Genomic DNA, 22,586 nt, shown 5'->3' on the forward strand with positions numbered 1-22,586 from the left:
ACAGTGCATGCTTACTGTGATAAAATGGTGGAAGTACAGACCAGTTGATGACATTAAGAAAAACAAGAATTTAGAAATATCTCAAGGCACTCAGTGTGGTTCCTGCAATGTTCAATTCCAAACAAGATCCTCTTTAGAAAATGCATTAAAATCTCCAGAGTGTGGCTTGGAGATCAGGAAGTGGGTGACACAGGTTCCCTTTCAGGAGGGTGTCCAATGATACCCTGATAAAGGAAGACACAGGATAGGGATGGGAAGATTCCACGCGGGGGCAAGCACTGAGGGAGGCCAGGGGTGCTTCTGCTGTAGCCGTGTAGAAGGGTTCTGTGCTTGGTCTGACAGACGGTCACAAGATACTGCAGACTCTGGGATAAGATGAACTGGTGGGCATGAGTAGGGAGGTAATGCACAAGCACTTAAAATGCACTGCATCACTGACCCCCACTAAATACTGGCACTTTAATTCAGTCTTTGGTAATGACTTTGAAAGAGAAGACAGCTCAGTTGACCCACCTCATAGAAGAGTCCTTCTGGGAACTGCTGGAAGCACTGGGCACACACAAAGCACTGTTCATGGTACAGCTCACCATTACTGTTCACAATCTTCTCGGCAGGTGCGAAGCCCCCCTTGCAGCGCTCACATGTAGCGCTGGCCAAGGCATTGGCCATATTGCTAAAACATGCAAAGGACAAGATACAGATTGTTAGCTTGTAATTAGGTTTAAGACCAGATGACATCAAGAACTGAGTAGCAAATTCTATCTGGATATAAAAAGTCATTTTTATCCATAAAACCAGGTTTTACAAATACTGTAACTTAAAATGCCCCATCGCATTAACAAAGCCCTTGGGTTTCTGAGAGGGTCTCCTGCTTTGCTTCTGCTTGACTTTAACCGTTTTAGCATTTCTGTAAGCAGTTTAGATAGTAAGAACACAAATCCAAGTCAAGAGTTTCCTTATCTGATGCAGTGGGATACACCTTTAGTTCCAGCCTTTAAGGAGGCAGAGGCAAAATAAAATGGTTGCTTGAACCCACAAGTTCAAGAACAACCTATGTCATAGAGCCACAGTGAGACTCTGTCTCAAATAAATAATCCATGAATAAATGCTTCCCTCAAGGATTAAGGTTTATAACTGGATAAGTAACTTTAATTAAAATATCCATGATAATGTCTTTTTTTTTAATGTCCTTTGCTGTGAATACAATATTTAGATCATACTGCTCCCCACATCCAGCTCCCCTGGACTCTCCATTCCATATTACCCTCCCAACTTCATGACTCCTCCTCCTCGTCTCCACATAACATACTGAGTCCAATTAGTGCTGCCAAGAGTGCACGAACGTAGGGCACCAACCACTGGAGCATGGGCAACCTGCAGTGAGCCACACTGCAAAAGAAAACTGATTCTCCCTCCCCTAGGCACTATCAATTGCCAACAGCTTCTTAGCGATGGATGGGCCTCATAAGCTCCTTCCCTCTGTGAAATAACTTCTTAAAGTCAATTTCTTTCCTTTTTAAGAACAAAAATCTAAACTTCATGTAACTGAATATCATATTGTAACCTGAATTTAGATGATACTTTTGATTGGATCCTGTTGAAAGCAACTGCTGAAAACCTCTGAAAACTAGACAAGTTGCCTCAGTCCTATTAAACAGTACATAAGAAAACACTGAATACTAGCAGTATAAAATATATATTAAAATCACAGAATTTGTCGGGCGGTGGTGGCACATGCCTTAAACGCCTTTAATCTCAGCACTTGGGAGGCAGAGGCAGGTGGATCTCTATGAGTTCAAGACCAGCCTGGTCTACAAGAGCTAGTTCCAGGACAGCCTCCAAAGCCATAGAGAAATCCTGTCTCAAAAAAAAAAAAAGTCACAGAATTTTATGTAATAAAGATCACTTTCCAGATAGAGGGATAGATTCAGAGGTGGACGAGGAGTTCAACACCCCTGAACTAGCTTCTTAGATAATGAGTGACACAGGAGTAGAATCCAGGCTCTCTGCTTACAGGGAATCATATCCATCACAGAGATCAGATCCTTATTGCAAACTCTGTAGAGTTCATGGTAGGGAAGCAATCATGTTTTGCAGGTCAGGAAAATGAAGCCAGGCAGTAGCTAGCATAGAGTGACTCTGACAGTTCCCTCGTGAGCAATTCCACTACACCTCAAAACACAGGATGTAATCAGATGAAAGGCAATATGACTGAGGCCAAGAATAGGTGACAATTTCACATAAATACTATTTTGTTTCTGAAAGTTCTAGAAATAGAGAAGGTTCCCTATGCTGAACAGTCACTAGCCCGGTTATTCTACATACTTTTACAATTGCTTTTTTGTTTGTTTTGCCTTGTTTTTTGTTTTCATGGGCCTCTACCACAAGCAAGTCTGCTCCACTGGCAGAGCTTCTGACCTTTGAAGACATTTCTTCAGTCTACACTACCAATGCCAGGAGACAGACGGTGTGGAGAGCCTCTAACTTCACAGACACTTTAACCAGCTGCCTTGCTCCTACGTCTTTCCAAGTTTGGCTGTTTCCATAGCAAAAGTGGCAGTAGTTATTCTCCACCTCACCCCAATGGCAGACAATTCTACACTTGTCTTTGCCCCTCAAATGTTCAAGGCAATTCTATTATGAAGCCTGCCATAAGAAACTCTATGTTGAATTCCCACATTCATCATTTCAGATCAATCAAAATTCAGTTTTAATTAGTAAGCTAAATGTAAAATAGGAACGCTACTGGGGAGGAGGGGGCAGTGAGATGGCATAGCAAGTAATACTGCTTGCTGTCAAGCCTGAGGATTTGAGTGGAAGAACAAAACTGACTCCAGCAAGTTATCTTTGACCTCCACATGTGTACCCACCCCACAAAAAAAGCACTTTAAAAGGGAATGGAGGGAGCCTCACTGTTGGGTAGACCTGGCCTAAGCACTGTGTAAACAAGACTTCCATTTTGTCATCTCAGAATTAATGTGACATGAGAAGATCCCCAGATCAACGGGACAGTTTGAATGAAGTTCTGGAGAGATTTGTGCACCCTCTTTTCTTACAGAAAGAGTGGCTGAATAGGGAAGGACACTAAACCCACACCTGCTCAAGAATTTTCAGAAGCTATTCGAGGATGAAATAATAACAAGATGAATCACTCTGGAAAGCAGAAGCTGGTACTAAAAGACATGGTATCATTCTCATTCTAAATTGTCTCAAGGACATCCCAAACTCAGCAGGGTTTCTCTGAGTAACCACCCTGGCTATCCTTGAACTCTCTTCTTTGTCTGTAGACCAGACTGGCCTCAAACTCAGAGGGATCAAAGGCATGCACCACAACCACCAGGCTAGACCTCAGTAATTTTAATGGACTTCCCAAAAAGCTGGAGAACATTCTGGAATGTCCGGATTCACTACCACTTAACTCAGTGACTCTCAAGATATGGAAATTCTGAAGCGCCCTCTCTCAGCCACATCTCTTGCAGAAGCAGACTGTAAGAAAGGGGCTTGCATCAAGAAAAACATCAACAAAATGTACAAAAAGGTAAAGCAACAACCTTCTTTACTCTATATTATCAACATGTAATGAGTTACTTTTCACTGAATTAATAAATACAATTTCTCATACAAGTACTGGGTTTCAATCCCTTTTTGTTTTTGTTTTTTTCAAGATAGGGTTTATCTGTGTAGCTCTGGCTGTCTTGGAACTTTCTCTGGGACCAGGCTGGCCCTGAGCTCACAAGAGATCCACCTGCCTCTGCCTCCCAACTGTTGGGATTAAAGACATGCTGCTGCCCCCACAATCAACCCCCAGCTCCTTTTTGTGGTAGTGCTGGAATAAAAAAAATGCTGTTTATCACTGACTTATTCATATCCACTACATTCCAGACTTTGTGTCTGAATACTCAAGTAGAACTGAGTAAAATGGGTAGAGAGATTAATATATATTGTAATTCTCTCTCTCCCTCCTCTCCTCTCCTCCCTCTCTCTCTCTCTCTCTCCCTCCCTCCCTCCCTCCCTCCCTCTCTCTCTCTCTCTCTCTCTCTCTCTCTCTCTCTCTCTCTCTCTCTCTCTCTCTCTCGTAACAAAGGAGGAACAAGACACAGCAATCACTTGCCTCCTGACTGACCTCATGTTTCCCTTTCCTCTATCTTCTTGTTCGTTGGGTGGTTGATTTTCTTTTCTTTTTTTGAGACAGGGTCTTATGTAGCCCGGGCTGGTCTCAAATTCCTGGCCCTTCATACCTCCCAAGTGTTAGGATTGCATGCCCAGCTCCTCTCTTTCCTAACTCTCCAGTACTGTTCACATTTTTTATAGCTGACAATATTTAATACAACATATGATAGAAGTTATTTTTAAGTGACAAGTCATTAGATTGGTTATACATAAATGCTTGATTTTCCAGAAACTATTTTTCAGTAAAAAGTGTTGAGGATAAAGAAACTATGGAAGTGAGGAGAATGTATGCCTATGGAAGCCTTTAATAAGAAAGTGTCCAACTGGCTAGTAGGGACTGAGGTTGTGGACCTACATCTACAGTTTGGCTGCTCAGGAAACTACAATCAAGCTTTCCAATTTCTCACATCTTAATAGTCATTACACATGAAACAAATTTTCTGCTCTTAAAATACAACAGTGTGCAAAATTGTTACCAAATATTCTGAGTTTACTAGTCACCTCAAATATTGTCTATGGAATAATTCCCCAGCATATAAAAGTTTTAGTTTAATCTTTGAGAACTTTCAGAGTAGATTTTTTTCCTGTTGTAGATCCTGACAACATAAAGTACCAACTTCTCTCATGGATAATACAATGAAAATGTACCATTATTAGAGAGATGAGAGCCTGCTACTCTTCCCAGGAAGGTGGCATTTTCCTTGACATCTGTTATGTCCTCTGGTAGAAGTTTACAAGAAAAGGCAATCTGTGAACCACCCCGAACCCACGGTACATCCTGGAAAAACCGTGCTAAATTAAAACGCATTAGCTACACCAAAAGGCTAGGGAATGCAGAGTTGAAGAGCTGGAGATTTTAAAATTCCAGGAGGGGAGAGACTCACAATTTTGCATAAAAATCACAAAATTCCTTGTAGACTTTTACATCACTGTGCCTTCGCTGCAGCTTGGACACAGCCCTCTCGTCTTCATTTCCATTAGTCTCGAGGACACTGTTAAGGACTGTCCGGGGAATTTCTTCATTCTCTGGGATAGTGCACGGGCGTGATCGGCCTGGGAAGGCCATTGTACAGGCTTCAGAGTTCAGAGTCCTGTGATGCCGAGCAGGATACAGAGAAGAGAAACAATATCCAGGCCTCTTGTTTCCCAGCCAGGGTCACTCCCACTGTTCCCACATGCGTCACCCAGCTGCCAAGGTCGCTATTGACTTTTCATGTTAAGAGCTCAGTAGCATAGCAGTCTGGATCTATTACAGCTTTCTAGATCTCAAAAACACTGCACATTACAGTGACAATCTGTTTCTGAGCAATTCTCCATTTGGGTGTGCAAAGAAACTTTTGCAAAGCTTGGCGAGCTCCAGTGAGGACCTGTAAGTTCCTGAAATGAAGCTCTATGTAGTCTTCTACTATCTTTGTTTGTCATATAATAAACAACATAGTAAGAACTTCAACAAATGGGCGCAGCATAAATTAGAGCTAGAGTTCAATTGTAACTCTTCTACTTCATCCCAGCTAACCACAAATTCTTCATGGTGTTCCTGCTATATTTAAACTACAGTCTTGTAATTGTGTTTGTCATGATGATAATAACAACAGCATAGCATGAGGCCACACGAGGGTTAAGGGTTTTTCTTTTTTTAACTTTTCATTGATTCTTTGTGGATTTTACATCAGGCATTCCAACCCCACTCATCTCCCTGTTCCCCCTGCTTCCACCCTCTGCTTTGAACTTAGAGATATCAGAATGATGAGAAACTCAAAGACTGTGGCCTTAGACCTGCTGAGAGCCAAAGCTGAGGGATGATAATACAGGGAAATCACTAGCTTTAGAGAGTAAAGAAACAGCTTTATGGTGTAACTGCTATCCTTTCTATTTATCTGTATGTTCATATTGTCTTCTTTTTATAAGGGCAAAGTAGAACAGAGGAAGGACAGAATTGGACAATCAATTCCGGGCCAATGGAGCATATGCCTCTCCTTCAGTTTTCTCTCTGAAGGAGATGGAATACAGGAAGGAGTCAGGAGCCTGACAGTAGCACAGCTGTTCTAGTGCAGTTAGGAAGATGTCTGATACTAAGATTAAATCCCCATCCTTGAGCTTTACTTTGTTTTTGGAGACAGACTTACATCGCCAGCTCAAATTTGCTATGCGGTGGAGGCTGGCCTTGACTCTCACTCTTTCTGCATCTACATCCTAAAAGCTGAGATTATAGGCATGTACAACTGTGCCCAGTTTAAACAGAATATTTTTCTGTTAGGTTTCTTTTCTTTTCTTTTTTTGGACAAGGTCTCATATGGTAACCTAGGCATGCCTCAAACATATGGTCCCTCTGCCTCAGCCCAGGCATGTTGAGATTATGGGCATGTGCCAAAACACCATACATATACATTGACTTTTACTGACACACTAATTATTCACATCAGTGTGGTGCAGCATGACATTTTCTCTCTCTATCTCACTCTGGAATGATCAGACCAGGGTAACTGCCTTAGCTGATCATCTTAGTCATATATCATTTCTTTGGGGAAAATGTGGAAAATTCAAAATTTTCTCTACTAGAAATTCAAAATTTCTCTACTAGATATTTTGAAATATTCAATTAATTGCTGCTAATCGAAGTTCTCTAATTGTACTATAGCACATGTAACACAAAAAGTTGTTCCTCTGGTTCTTCTGTATCTGGGTTTCCACTGACCCCCCTCTTTTCATTACCTAGCCCTTTCCCTTTTAGCTTATGAATACAAGTGAAAACATGCAGGATTTTTTGTAGTTAATTTATTTCATTTAAACAATGGTTTCCAGGGTTGAAATGACACAATTTCTTTCTGTTTTGATGGCTAAACAATATTTTACTCTCTCTCTCTCACTCTGTGTGTGTGTGTGTGTGTGTGTGTGTGTGAGAGAGAGAGAGAGAGAGAGAGAGAGAGAGAGAGAGAGAGAGAGAGAGAGAGAGAGAGAGAGAGAGAGAGAGAGAGAGAGTGAGTATTGAAGTTTATGCTACCTGGCTTAATGCTCATGTAATTTACAAGTCCAGTTTATCTTTGGTAATGGCTCATTGGTTCTTACTATTCAATGTAGCAAAAGTAACTTTCAATTCCACAACTGTAATGATTGACATAATCAGCTCTTTTATTTTTATATGTTGTAAGAATAACATATGACAAAGGTTACTATACTTGTGCATGGATAAAATAAACACAAAATGCTGTACAATCCTCTCTATGATTTGTCCAGTATATTTGTAATTTGTAGCTGATTACTTAAGAGAAAGTAGAAGAAAAAAAGAGAGACAGAGGAAAAATTACATACGGAGTGGCAGGAATCTTCCTTAGGCTGATAAAAAGACCAAGCCAAATAATAAAATCTGGATAACAGAAACTGGCTGAGTACGAAATTTCACCCACAATCTTAAACCTCAGGCTGTGCAAAGCTGAAGACAGGCAACAAAATATCAAAACGCAGTGGTGAGTTTCTATGATGTTATTTGTAGAAGGTGGAATTGCTATGTGCAGCATATTACAATCAGGGCATTTTCCTGGGGGAGGGGAGAACTACAATTTTATTATCTCAGTAGGGGAAGGCACATGACAGCCAGAAAGAATCCTAATTTATAAGGAAAAGTTCTGACACTTAGGGGTGATTCTGCTACCTGAGAAAAGTGTGGGCAGAAATGAAAGTTACAGGAGACTAGAGAACATGGCAAGATAGAAGCTTTTAAAATTCAAACCGAAATCAAGTTTAAGAAATAAGACAGAGTGGGCAGGGATAGATAGGCAGATCTCTGTGAGTTTGAGGCCAGCCCAGTCTACAGAGTGAGTTCCAGGACTTGCTCCAAAGCTACAGAAAATCCTGTCTTGAAAAAACAAAAACAAAACAAAACAAAACAAAAAAATCGAGCAAAGGTGGTTTAGCATATTAGTAACTACGTGGTCACTTTTTTAAACTTAAAAAAAAATTTTATGTGTGTGTGTGTGGTTCTGCATATGAGTACAGTGCCAACAGAGCCCAGAAGTGGGTATCAGACCCCCTGGAGCTGGAGTTGCAGAAAGCTGTGAACTGCTGTACATGGGTGCTGAGAACACAACTCAGGTCCTCTGAAGTGCAGAACAAGCTCTTAACTTCTGAACCACCTCTTGAGTTCCCGCTTTATTATCTTTTGAGCTACAATTTTCTGTTGTTTTCCTAATAAAGATAACTTTTACATATTGTGTGTGTACACAGTATATCCTTACTGCCTTGGTTGAAAATTAGTTAATCATAAATATATGCATTTATTTCTGTGTTCTCTAGTCTGTTCTATTAGTCTATTTTTATGCCAGTACCATGTTACTTAGGTTACCAATGCTTCCAGCTCTGTTTTTCTGCTCAAGAATGCTTTAGCTATCTGAAGTCTTTGTGGCTCAATTCAAATTTTAGGAGTACTTTCTTTACCTCTGCAGAGACTGTATTTTTCTTTATCTTATGTGTATAGGTGCTTTTTGCATATATGTTCATGTATATCTGGAGGGCAGAAGAGGGTGTCAGGTCCTTTGGGATGGAGTTACACTGTGAGTCACCACGTGAGCATGGGATTAGCCTGGGTTGTCTGCAGAGCAGTCAATGCTCTTATTCCCTAAATCATCTCTCTAGGCCCCAATGCTATTTTGACAGGAACTGAACTTGTTGGTCACAAGGGGTTTTACAGACATTGTAACAATTCATGGACATATGTCTTCCTAATCTGGGGACCTCTTATTTTCTCTTATCACTGGTAATTTTCATCAAAGAGACTATTTCTTTCCATGATCGTGTGGTGGCTAAATTTAGTTCTGGATCTTTCCTTCTCACCCCTCCTCCCTTTTTTCCCAGCTGTTTTAATCAATCAGCACAAGATTTATATATTGTAAGGAAAATTGATAGCTGTAACTATTGGTTTATGTTTTTCAGATCACTTTCTTATCTGTCCCCCACCCCATGTTTTTCTATGTAGCCCCGGCTGTCCTTGAACTCAGAGATCCCCCTGCCTCTGCCTCCCCAGTGCTGGGATTAAAGGTGTGCATGACTCCACTCCCAGCACTCAAAGATATCTTAATTGTGATCCAGAGAGAAAGGAGGCAAAGGTTCTGACGGAAGAAAGAGCTAGGTCATTTGCAGCACACATTTCTATCACATTGACCTCTTACTGGGAGCTAAGAACCAACCAGTTGATTCTCAGCACAAATACAAGGCAAGGAAAATCTTTGTTTGATTTTTGTTTGTTGTTGAGACTGACAGGCCTCAATTCAAAGACCTTCCTGCCTCTGCAGGGATTAGAGAATTAGGCACCAGGCACTCTTCGATTGTTGGCTTTGGTTTTTGAGATAGGGTCTCACTTGATAGGGCAAGCCAGCCCAGAATTCAACAGTAATCCTCTCAGCCTCAGTGGATTGGGATATGAGCTTTCACGTACTGCTCCAAGGAAATTCTCTGTATCTTATGTATCTGCTTTTACTATAAGAAGAGAGGAGCCAGAGTAAAGATTCCAAGCCAACGAGGAGGCTCAGGGTATGCCGTCCTCTACTACAAAGGTGACAGTGAACAAGCTTGGGGATTACTAAATGAGTTACCCCTCCTTTAGTAGCTACTCTACTAAGATGTATATATTCAAAGTAATTGCTCACATTCTTTTACTGCTCACATCACCAGGAACACACAAGGTTCTTACTATTTGCTCATGGGGCATCCTAATAAGAACATCTGTTGGATGAATAAACAAGTGAATGCAAGTCACAACCTCTGCTTCTCTGAGTATACAATGCAGTCAGGGAAACAACACGTAGAAACATAATCATTTTTGTTATAAGTGAGCAGAGAGGTCAGTGCTCATTGTTCTGAATAAGGATCAGTAGTCATGAGGCCAGAGAAAGGTTGGGTGGCATTGTTCTCCCCACACAGTTACACAGAGGTCCCTTCTGTGTAACTTAGCCAGAACTGAGCAAAGCAAAAAGAAGGATATCAACAGAGCAACCTAAGGCCAAACATTACTGCTCAAGTTTATACCTATGTCTTTGTTTTCAACTTTTCTGACACTTACTCTCAGAATTACAGACAGTCATTTTGGATTGTGATTCTAACCTTCAGAAAACTTTAACACAAATGTCCTGGAGTGAAGCAGCCACCAACATTACAGTAGCATCAAGTCATTAGAGTGGGAGGCTGTTTGTTCACAAATATCGCTTAGGTGACTTTTGTTGAATAACTAGGGTTGTTTCTCCCAAGATGTTCAATAATCTAATTAAACTAGCCATTCACCAAAGCCAAGAGGCATATTTGGAATATCCTCTAGGACAGTTCTGAAACCAAATATTCCCTTAAGCCACTAAGAATAGAGATTTCTATTGCATGAACTCATCAAAACCATTTGCTGGATGCCAAACTTCATCACCTATGAGAGAACAGAGTTTGGGCCCTGGCTGGAAGTTCTGGCTAGTTTTTTGTCAACTAGACACAAGTTTGAGTCAAAGGGGAAGAGGAATGTCAATTGGAAAGAACGCCTCTACCACATGGCCTGAAGGCAAAGCCTGTGGAGCATTTTCTTTATTCATAAAGGAAAGTGCCCAGACAGGGTACGTGGTGCCACCCCTGGGCAGGTGGTCTTGGGTGGTATAAAAAAACAGGCTGAGCAAGCCATGGAGAATAAGCCAGGAATCTGCATTTTCCTACAGCCTTTGCTTTATTTCCTGCCTGTAGGTTCCTGCCTCTACTTTCTGCCCTGACAGCTGGGCTGAAAAAAACCCTTTCTCCCCCAGATTGCTTTTGGTCATGGTGTTTAACCACAGCAACAGAAACTTAGTTAAGGCACTGGGTGTACCTAATGTCTTGTTGAGACTAAACTATACACTACTGCACTCTAGTACAACATGAGGACAGCTGCAGAGCTTCTGATGGATCCCACCAGTTTGCAAACTTCAAAGATTTAGCCTCGGCACACATGTTCAGTCACAAACACTTACATACCTACTTAGAAATGTCAGACAAAGCATTACAGCTGTTCCCAGGAGCTTAGATACTTAAAATTTGGCCATATTCACAAGCAGTTGCCAAAGCAGCTTCTGGGGTGGGGGCAGTATTAGGGATTGAATCTAGGGCCTCATTAAGACAGGGTCTTTCTACAAAGCCTCAGTTGGCCTGCTAGCCACTATGCAGCTCTGGCTAACCTCAACCTTACACCTTAGGAAACCAACCAGCCATGATGAGTTCCATGCTGCAGTGAGAGATCCTGTGTGTGGATCTGTCCTCTGAGCATGACATGACAAGTTCTCTCTTGCACTGTTAGCAGCTATGAGAAGAAGACTGAGACCATTAACTTTCTGTCATCAAAGGGAAAGAGGCTCATGAAGTCTTGCCCCTCTCCTATAAGACTTATAAGCAGGTCAAGCATGGTGGTACACCTTTAATCACACAGAGGCAGGCAGATCTCAAAGCCAGCCTGGTCTGCATGTAGTGAGATGAGTTCCAGGACAGCCAATGTTATGAGAGACTCTGAACATACATGCACACATGCATGGAGAGAGAGAGAGAGAGAGAGAGAGAGAGAGAGAGAGAGAGAGAGAGAGAGAGAGAGAGAGAGAGAGAGAGAGAGAGAGAGACAGAGAGACAGAGAGAGACAGAGAGAGACAGAGAGAGACAGAGAGACAGAGACAGAGAGACAGAGACAGAGACACAGAGAGAGAGACACAGAGAGAGACAGAGAGAGAGACAGAGACAATAAAGTTTCTAAGCAGTTGGGATTGTTAGGAGGGCCTCATGAGCCACCCCTCCTGCCCCCAAGAAAATAGTTAACTACTATACTGGATTAAAGATATTTTTTCCTTCAATGGTGTAGCTGTCTATAAACTGCTCCTGCTCCTGCAAGTAACCCTTTAACTACACCCCTTTAAGTAACTCTAATTAAAGTCATTCTTTTACCAAGCTAGTGTCTGAATGGAATAATTCCTTTGGTATGTCACTGTGCCCTATCTGGAGTAAATAGATGTTTGCTTGTCTCCTGGAGAATGTTCACACAACAACCTGTCTTAAAAGGTCAAGACAGGGACTAGGAAGATGGGACATAGTTAAAGTACTATGCTAGGCAAATAATGAATTTGAAGACAGAGTTCAGATCCCCAAAACCCACATAAATGATGAGTGGTTGTAGTAGCTTGTTTATAATTCCAGCCCCAGAATTTGCAGAGACAGAGGGTCCCTAGAGCAAGCTAGCCAGCAAGACTAGCTATATCAACAAGCTCTGAGTTTAAGTGAGATAGTCTGTCTCTCTCTCTCTGTCTCTGTCTGTCTCTGTCTGTCTCTGTCTGTCTCTGTCTCCCTCCCTCCCTCCCTCCCTCCCTCCCTCCCTCCCTCCCTCCCTCTCCCTCCCTCCCTCCCTCCCTCCCTCCCTCCCTCCCTCCCTCCCTCCCTCCCTCCCTCTCTCTCTCTCTCTCTCTCTCTCTCTCTCTCTCTCTCTCTCTCTCTCCCTCTCTCTCAGAGTTTCTCTGTAGCTTTGGAGCCTGTCCTAGAACTAGCTCTTGTAGACCAGGCTGGCCTCAACATCCTGTCTCAAAGGATAGAGGATGACACCTAACATCAACCTTAGCCTCTGCAGACATGTTCAGTCACAAACACTTACATACCCATGTGCACACACTTGTACACACACACAAAGAACATGCATAAAAAGAAAAACAAGGGGCTGGAGAGATGGCTCAACAGTTAAGAGCACTGACTGTTCTTCCAGAGGTCCTGAGTTCAATCCCTGGCAACCTCATGGTAGCTCACAAACACACTGAATGAGATCTGGTGCCCTCTGCTGGCATGCAGGCAGAAGACTGAACACAAAATAAATAAATAAAATATTTACAAAGTTGTTAAAAAAAAAAAAAGAAAAACAAAACCAAGGACAACTTCTGAGGAATGACATCAGAGCTGGCCATTGGCCTCCACACACCTGTGCACATATGTATACCACCCCACTATGAACATGCAAACACACCTGTACATACACAAAAGAAACTGGATTTGTATCAAAAATATAGCTTTTACATATTATTATCCCTCCATCTATACATAAATGAACTATATCAGTGACATGTACAACATTTACGTTGTATTCAGTAATAGTATAGTGATGATTTAACATAAGGCTTGTACTGGAGCTGGAGAGATGGCTCAGTGATTAAGAACACTGACAGCTCTTCCAGAGGACCCAGGTTCAATTCCCAGCACCCACATGGCAGTTCACAACTATCTGTAATTCCAGTTCCAGGGGACCCAACACCCATGGCAAAACACCAATGGACATACTAAAAGGGGTGGGGGGAGACTTGTGCAAGTTCTATGCAAGTATCATGTTATTTTACAAGGGGCCCAAGCAACTACAGATTTTGCTATCCCCTGGCTAGCATGGTAGAGGTGGAATTGCAGGGAAATGTTCTAGAACCAATCCTCCACTCTATTGTGACTATAGAATGAGAAAGCAAATAAATAAATAAATAAAATGCTTTATTTCACAAAAGATTTATCAAATCTATCACTAAACCAAGACCTTAGCAATAACTACCACTAGAATGAAGCTTTTTTAACTGTTACCAGATATTTCTGTGTCATACTGGGGTATTCAAATCCCTAATGTGGCCTAGATAAATTACATTTGACAAAATGAACTATTCTCCTACAATTCTCTATTTCACTTAAATGGAAAATTTCACCTGATTTTCCTCAGAACACTAAAAACAAAGCAACTGTGACTTGTAAGTGAAATAATGGAGATGGAAAATTCTTTCCCATTTCCAGTTTGTAGGACAAATGTAATATGTTTTCTTTCAAGACAATAAGGAAGTAGACAAAGGTCAACCAGAAAAAGATGAATTTTCAATAAATATGCCATTTTGCCCTGTCTGTTAAAATTGTTTCCTAATTGTATAAGGCAAAAAAAAAAAAAAAAAAAAAAAGAAAAAGAAAAATGACCATGGACAAGAGTGAGAGAGTAGTTAACACACATTTTTTTAAAACTAGCTTAAATTGAATAATAATGCATATTTTATGTGTCTGTACTAGTGTTGTTTACTGGGACTATTCAAAGGAGATAAAAGCACTTTATAGTATTGTGGGGAGAGGGGGTTAAGACAGGGTTTCCCTGCGTAGCCAGGGCTACCTTGGAGCTAGCTCTGTAGACCAGGCTGGCTTGGAACTCAGAGATCCACCTGTCTCTGCCTCTTGAGTGCTAGGATTAAAGGTGGGAGCCAGTACCACATGGTGAGTTTGTTGTATCTTAACTATAACCAGAAATAAAGTAAAAAATTATTTAAAAACATGAAATGTCTGGATTAAAGGACCAGCTACCACCCTCTACCACCAATATGCCATCCCAGACTACCTGGTATAAGGCTATTTACACATAATTATTCCTAAGAACTGACGATGGAACTAAAACATACAAAATAAAGGGGCTATCTTTGATGTCTGAAGAGTTATATGGTACCACATAAAGACCTTATGATAGTTAAAGAAATATTCATAAGGAAGTGAGTGTGATGCTATCTAATCACAGGCTGGAAGCAAATTAGTAGATGTATACTTTGTCCTAAAACTAACAATTCAAATACAGTAAATCTAGCACAAGCAGGTGAAGCAAAGATTCTTCCTCTGGTGTCTGCAGAAGAGAGAGGCCACAGAAACCACAGGCAGGATGTAGCAAGGGGTTGTCAAAGGCCTGTGACACAGGACCACACGTGCCAGCTCCACAACAGCAGAAATGTTCTGTCTCAAACCGGCCTAAATACTGCAAATCAATACTTCAGCTACTCAGTCTTAACCAGTTTAACAACACACACACACACACACACACACACACACACACACACACACACACACACACACACACACAAAACCTATCCACACAAGATCAGGGTGCGTAAAGATGCCCTAGCTGAGGAGAGTGAAGGAGAGAGCCTGGAGGAAGCTCCTTCTATTTCTCCATGGTCTTCTCTAACATTCTGAAAACTGTGTAAAGACAAAACAGCAGAGCTAACCAGACCCAGACCCCAGCCACCCTTTCTTTGCAATGACACATCCTTATCATATAGGCAACCTCCATAAAAAGGAGATGGGAGGAGATCTGGGAAGCTGCCAAATGTGTAGAAAAAGTTATAACCATTAATGACAGAACATCAAGAAATGTCATCAACAACTGGCAGCCTGGGGCAGGATGAGTAGCCTGCACATTTCATTTTGTAAGCTGGATTTGCCCTTCCTGATCATTCAACAACAATACAGCTTAGAGAACATGTATAACTATCAAAGAGTCATTATTCCTCTCAGTTAGAGACTGCATCCTAGTCAATGAGTCTGACTTTAGGAAGACTGAACACTGTCCTGTACACAAGTACCTCAAAGTTGGGTCGCTCAGTCTCTGTACCCTTCAGAGCCTGGAGCACCCTCTCAGAATTTCATCAATTATGCTGCTAAGAAGTAGAGGGCCAACAGTCACCACCTTTGATGACACCCAGTCAGTTCAGGGTCTTTATTTAGCAAGACCATAGTTAAGAGGAGACAGCTCCCTAACTACAATCACTGCAGCAAACTCCTTAGGCCCCCACACAAAGTTCCCGTTGCTGAATTTGGAGTGTTTGATCAATTTAGACAATTCTTTAAATTTCCATCCAAGGTTAGGAGGCTTTGCTCTGATTTTTCAATGTTTTTTTTTCTGGAAAATATCCCTCTAGTGCTTTCTTTATTGTTCATCACAGCTTTTAATTCTTATCATGATGCATTAACATGTTCTTACCTCTAGACATCTTTTTAGAAAGCTACAAAGCCACATTTGAGAAAGCTCCGAATATAGAGAACAGTATTTTTAGCTGTGTTGACCTAAGTGATGCCCCAGTTACCAGGGAAACCTTTCAGTGCATCCAGGAGCTCTTTATATGGTTATGGTGACCAGCAGCTTCAGACTGCCAGGCTCTAAGGTACATTCTTATTTTAGTTCTGACTCAGCAGAGCTTCTCATACAACTGCCAGCTACACTGGGACAGGAAGTCAGTGGGAGGTTTTATTCTTGACTAAGCTTAATATGAGTCCCACTTCACTGATAAGGAAAAAAGAAAACCCTGAATTTTTCAGTACAGAAAGACAGAAGTAAATCACTTCATTCAAGTCAAAGATTCTTCTAGTTAAAATTCATATACCTCTCATTTCCAGTTACTTTCTTGATGTAGAATATACATACACATTTTAAAAAGAAAATATTGGCCAGAATATAGAGAAACTGAGAACTTTTTTTTTTTTTTTTTTTTTTTTTGCTAAAGCTGAAATGGTTCCTTCCCTTTATGAGGTTTAAATTTTGTGATGTTCAGAGAAAGGCAAGGAATAGTTTAGCTGCCATGACTCAGATTCTATCATAACTGCAGTAAAAGACAATGTGGAAAGGACATAACAAGACCCTCAGAGTCTGATGTTGACCAGATGTGCAACTATCCTGCTGGGGTGGCAGCCTCTCTAAGATTCTCCAAATAGCCTTTGTTCTGGCCTGAAAGCAGGTCACATGGTTACACATGAAGGTCTTTGTACATTCTTTCACTCTTCTCAAGAGGAATTCTATAATCCTGGCAGCTCACAGCCTAAATGCTGACGAAGTAAAGCACTGCCTCACTCTGTCTTGGTCGCTAAAGTGAAGACAAGCCATGTCAGTAGAGGGCACCAGAGAAAAGCTACAGTGTTTGGCTCCCTGGGCCTGCCTGCAGAGAGCAGTCTCAGATAACCAGACTGTTAGGCTTCCCCATCGTACAGAGCATGGCAGCTGCAGCATCTGCAGTAGTGTGTTGGGCTCCTGTGCACAAAGTAACCAGCAGGATCCATTCCTTTGGTAGTTCTGCAAGATAGAAATGGGCAATGGCTGTGTACGGCATGGGGTGGGGGTAAGGGGCTTCCTTGGAGACTTTTACCTAAGCCCTTGGGATAGTGACGATTTTATGGCAGCTCATCCTATTCTATTGCTATATCAACATCTATTAAGAGCTGGTCTGGACAAGAGAGCTGACCCTCACTCACCCTTACTGGCTGCAGACTCATGAAACAGACCTTGCCCCTTGCCTAGGCTGCCTAGTGATTGGAGGTTAGAGTGACCCAGCCTAGTGTTATGAACAAAGGAGAATTGTCCCTAGCATGAGAAGAGGAGAGATGCCCTCCCCCACCTCCTTGCCCTGGCTGGGGTCATAAGAGCGGGAAGGCTGTCCCTACCCCTCATCAGCTGCAGTACTCAGAGTGGCCTCTGTACCTTGGTGCAGGTGTGGAAGAGTCAACCCTGAGGACATAAAAGCCTGAGAACCGTCCGTGCCCCTAGCTCATTGCTGAAATAGTCTGGGCAATACTGGAGAGCTCATCCTGGTGAACCAACCCTACAGCCCAGGCCCAGAACCAGGGTTATGACTTGGCCCACCCCAACATTCACCCCGTCTATGATCTACTGGAGTTATGTGACGGTCCAAAGCTGCAGGATCTCCACACCACAGGGCAACAGAATATCCAAGCATCCTAGTGAGGGCCCAGCATCAATCATGTAGTAGTTACCAGAGGAGGCCTCAAACCAGATCAATGACTCATTGCAATGAACACTTGCAAGGAAAGATATATGGTCAAAGGGGTTTACAGTGACTACCTGTATCATACTGAAGCTTCCATGAACTTTTAATTTTCCCCCTTTAAATTTTTTTCCTTTTCTCTTAAATTTTGTTATTTGGGGTGTGTGGGGGTGGAGGGAGGATGCAAAGGGACTAGGAAATGAATGGGATCAACATCAAAATGATATAAAAAGACACATAGAAATAAAAAGAAAGAGCTGGTCTGGAGAAAACAGTTGTTTTCTATCAACCTGACAGGAGCCCTCCCATCTAGATGAGTTAAGGACCGGAGTTTAGTCTCCAGCACCTACATCAAGCTCCAGATCAGGGGAGCCAATGGCCTTCTTGTTTCTATGTGCACTGTACTCACAGAGTGTACATTCACACACATACATAAAAACAAAATTGAAGAGGTTATCCTTCTCAGACATTTACTTTTGCTCTTAAGCTCTGAGCCATATCTTCAATTGGACAAAGACCAACAGAGCAAGCCTGTGGTCAGAGTCCTGTAGTTGGAGAGCTCTCAGACTTTTGGGCTCCTTACCCAACATGAGGAACTTGTCTCACTTAGAAACTTAAAACAGCCATATTTGCTGCTGGAACTAGGAATAGGTGGGAGGAGTAGGTAGCTAAGCTAAGTACAGCCCAATGAAACAGTCAGAGTCCTCAGAAGGACACAAAAAAGAAGACGACTGAGGAACTTGAGGTCTTCATGAGTTTTCTGCTTCCACAGAAGAGGAAGCAGCACTGACAGAATGCACAGTCACCAGGACAGCATGGGTGGGAAAATCAGCCTTTGTGCAATATGTAAGACTATACAACAATGATCTGGACTATTTATTATGAAATAAGCTTTTATTAGATGACGTATCACACCTCATTCTCTTTTCCCCACCGTATGTTGACCTCTCTCTGGTTCCCAAAGATAGAAAAATTAAATCCAACAATGGGCAGGCTGAATTACCTGAGCCTCTAAAGAGGGCAGTTGCCTTAACAGAGCAGAATCGAACCTTGTCACCACATTTTCTTTTCTCTTTTACATACAGTTTAGCAGGGGACAAGAGTGAGTCAAGTATCCTCCTAAGAACTCTGTTCATATGTTTCCTTCTGTCCATTTTGGTGTAAGTCCTGAAGGATATTGCTCCTTCCTTCTATTCTCAGAACTCATCCTCTGCTGCTACAGAAGTGGTGACAGTTAGCACCCAGTTCCCACATCATCTGTAAACCGGTCAGAACAGAATCCAGCCAACAATCGGTAAAAGAGTACTACAGAGCCCAGGCAGATTATTAACGCTCCAGTTATTATTGTAACTGAGTTATGAGCACAAACAGGTGCCATGTGGGTTAGTTACATTTAAGGAAGCTAAGTATGGAAGCTCATACCTACAATCCCAACTCTCAGGAGGCAAAAAAAAAAAAAAAAGGCAGAAGGATCATTATTGCAGGATCAAGATCAACCTCATCTATATAGTCAGTTCTGGGAAAGTCATGGCTACATAGTAAGAGCAAGAATTGGTCTCAAAAAAGAAAGTGAAATTACATTTAAGCCTTTTATAAATGGAACTGTTATAAGGGGTTTTAGTTCAAGACAACAAACATACCTAAATGGCCTGTGGCCTACCCAGTACTTCTACGAATCAAGCATTAGTGAAAACAATCTTTTTTACAACAATTCGTAGATAAGAAAGCAAGAATTAATAATAATAAAAAAACTAACTTGGCACAATGTCAAATGACTAGTCTGTGAAAACAGAGAGAGAAGATGTATTAATTAGGAGTTCTCTTGCTGTGATAAATTATCAAGAACAAAATCAACTTGGCTAAAAAAAAGTGCTTATTCCTGCTTAAAATTCAGGTCATATTCCATCATTGAGGGAACTCTTGGCAGGAACCTGGAAGCAGGAGCTGAAGCAGAAGCCATGGAGGAATGCTGCTTACTGGCTTGTTCAATTTGCTGTCTTATACATCCTAGTACCCAGAGGCAGCACCATCCTCAATGGGCTGGGACCTCTCATATCAATCATTAATCAAGAAAATGCCCCCACGGACTTGCCTGTAGGCAAGACTATAAAACCAACCAGGACAGAAGACAAATTTTCCAAGGGCTGAGAACTTATCCACAAACTAAATTATGAATCATTGAGAATGGTTCAAATAAACTAAAAAAAAATGTTATGAACTAAATGGAAGTAAAAATGCTGTCCTATCTCTAATGATAGGTATCTATGCTGGCTGTACCAGAAGTCAGTCATTTATTGCTAGAGTTGTAGCTCAGTAGCAAAAGGAGCCCTAAATTTGGTCCTCAGCACTGCAAAAGAGAAGCAAAACTAAAGTAGTTAAGCAAGGTGTGGTGGTATGTAACTATAATCACAGCTAGGGAGGCTGAGACAAGAGGAACATGAATTTGAGACAAACCTGTGCTAAATAATGAGTTCCAGGTCAGTCAAGGCTATATTGTAAGACCCTGTCTCAAAAAACAAAAACAAACATATGAAAGCCCCCCCACAAAAACAAACAAATGATAGCAAAACACCCAAACAAACAAGTAAATGATTTTTTAAAAGATTTTATTTATTTTATGTGTATGAGTGCTCTGTCTGCATGTCTGCCTGCATGCCAGAAGAGGGCACCAGATCTCATTATAGATGGTTATGAGCCACCATGTGGTTGCTCAGAATTGAACTCAGGACCTCTGGAAGAGTAGCCAGTGTTCTTAACATCTGAGTCATCTCTCCAGCCCCCAAGTAAATGATTTGTACCCCTTTAAAACAGTAGTCCTTCTATGGATGGCAACACTTATCTAGTAATATTAGAGCAAAGACCACACGATTGTTTTCAGAAATAATCTATCCATAAATGTTCTCTGAAATATGGGAAATCGCTCTGTTAAATGAAATAATCCAGAAAGATAACACATGTTTTTCTCTCATATCTGGGAAAGCCCAGATTTAAACACACACACACACACACACACACACACACACACACACACACACACACACACCATGGAACCATGAAATCATAAGAGGGAAAAAAGAGATCAGAAATGGGGACTATCTGTGGGGAGGAAGGGAACCAACCACCGTGATAAGTAGCAAAGTAGCAAAGGGGGAGGACAAATTAGAATAAGGTATAATGATACATATGTATGAAAATGCCACAATAAAACCCATTCTTCATACATGAATTTCAAATTAAAAACCTTTAAAGTCTAAATTTAATTTAAATTTTCTTAAAAGACACATATGAAAAAAAAACCCTGTTAAATGACTAAGAGTTAAGAGGAAGGAGAATAAGAAGTAATTCAAAAGGGTAAAGTGTAATTTTACATTGCTGTCATGATTATGTATTTAATTCCCATGTGATAGGCAAGGCTGCTTCCTGGAATAGAGAAGGAGCAGGGAAAATCACCTGATATATTTTATTGATCTGAACACAAATACAATCAGAAAAACAGTATTGTTATGGCTCATGCTGCAATGTCAGTTCTTTCTCATCTGGAAGTCACTATGTCACTAACTCTGCAGGTACAGATTACTCCAGGTACAAGATATGTAAACACAGATTTATAAACTGCTAATATAAACAGACTTTATCAGGTCAAGTTGCTTTCCTTTATACTTAACATTTTCATTTGAGTTTAGGCAGCATAAGCTATTATTCATTAATGCTTTGGTTCTACAGTTGTATCTCTATTTACTCTTACTCTAGCAAAGCCAAGGAGACAGAACCAAATCAGGAGGTTTTTCTCCAGATCATTCACCATTACTAACGGGATAAGGAAGGGTTTATTAGAACACACAGAGCACAGTCATTTTCCTACATTCTTGCTTCTGCTGCATTTCCACACTAGCAGACCTGAGAAGGCCCAAAATATAGATTATCCAAACCCAAAAGTAATGGCCAAACTTTGGAACTATTAGGCAATCTGTCATTCAATAATAATAACGACTCTGCTTAGACATGCCTACTATTTATCACTATGGCACTACAGTATATTTTAATTGTTTATCATAGTTTTTGTTTTTCACATTATTAGATAATATGTTAAGAACATATCCCCAATTTCATGTAAGTAGAAGCTTTAATAAATGTAGACTGAACCAAAAGTGCCTAGACAAATGTGGAGTAAATCAGAACACTCATAACCCACAGTAGCTTTTTTTTTTAACCTAGGTTTGTTTGGATTTTTTGTTTGTATGTTTTTTGTTTTGGGCAAATGTCTATGAAGAACAGGTAGAAAATACTTTAAGATTAATCACCCACAGGCAAAAAAAGACTTTAGCTTTTGCTTTTATGTTCAAAGCCCCACCAATCCTCTTCCTCTGGCTCTGCCTGCTCAGAGCTGAGTTCCCAGTGTCTGAGAGATGCCCAGCTTGTTATATGGGAGCTGGGATCAACTCTAATCCTCATGACTGTATTAACACTTTAAACAACCCATTTACCTTTCCAACCCCACAGGTAACAAATCGTATTTTAAAACCCAAGCAAGGGTACAGAGCCTGTTGGTAAGAGCCCACTAAGAGTATGGACACTGCTGGCTACAGCCCTGGGTTTAAACCCCAACTGCTCAAACATTACCAGCCCTGTGTTTCTGAGTCCTCCTTTTTCCCTTCTTTGTGAAAAGGGAGAAACTTGCTACAGAATTATTGTGAAGATCCAATGAGAAAACATTTGCTCCATCATTAGAAAACCATAAATGTCACAAAAGGCTAAAAATTGGTTTGAAAAAAATACTGAATTTACATTTCTATAGAGTATTATTTAATAATTATTTTGCACAGAGGTAGATATCGAACCTAGGGC

At 41.1% G+C, this 22,586-nt stretch overlaps 1 protein-coding gene across 6 annotated transcripts in view; it reads right to left on the reverse strand.

The window, feature by feature from the left end:
- The window catches only part of Lims1 (LIM zinc finger domain containing 1), a 101,041-nt gene that overhangs the window by 23,255 nt on the left and 55,200 nt on the right, over positions 1–22,586 (reverse strand). For 4 of the 6 annotated variants that reach the window (XM_021227650.2, XM_013113818.3, XM_021227652.2 and 1 more), the window contains exon 2: positions 514–673. In XM_021227650.2, coding sequence (XP_021083309.1) covers positions 514–673 — 160 coding nt within the window. Of the gene's footprint in view, positions 1–513; positions 674–5,054; positions 5,300–22,586 lie in introns of those variants that run through there. The other 2 variants (XM_005070863.4, XM_013113817.3) reach the window with 2 other exon arrangements.

The sequence above is a fragment of the Mesocricetus auratus genome, unplaced genomic scaffold (genome assembly GCF_017639785.1).
Source record: "Mesocricetus auratus isolate SY011 unplaced genomic scaffold, BCM_Maur_2.0 Super-Scaffold_100027, whole genome shotgun sequence".
Classification (NCBI taxonomy): domain Eukaryota; kingdom Metazoa; phylum Chordata; class Mammalia; order Rodentia; family Cricetidae; genus Mesocricetus; species Mesocricetus auratus.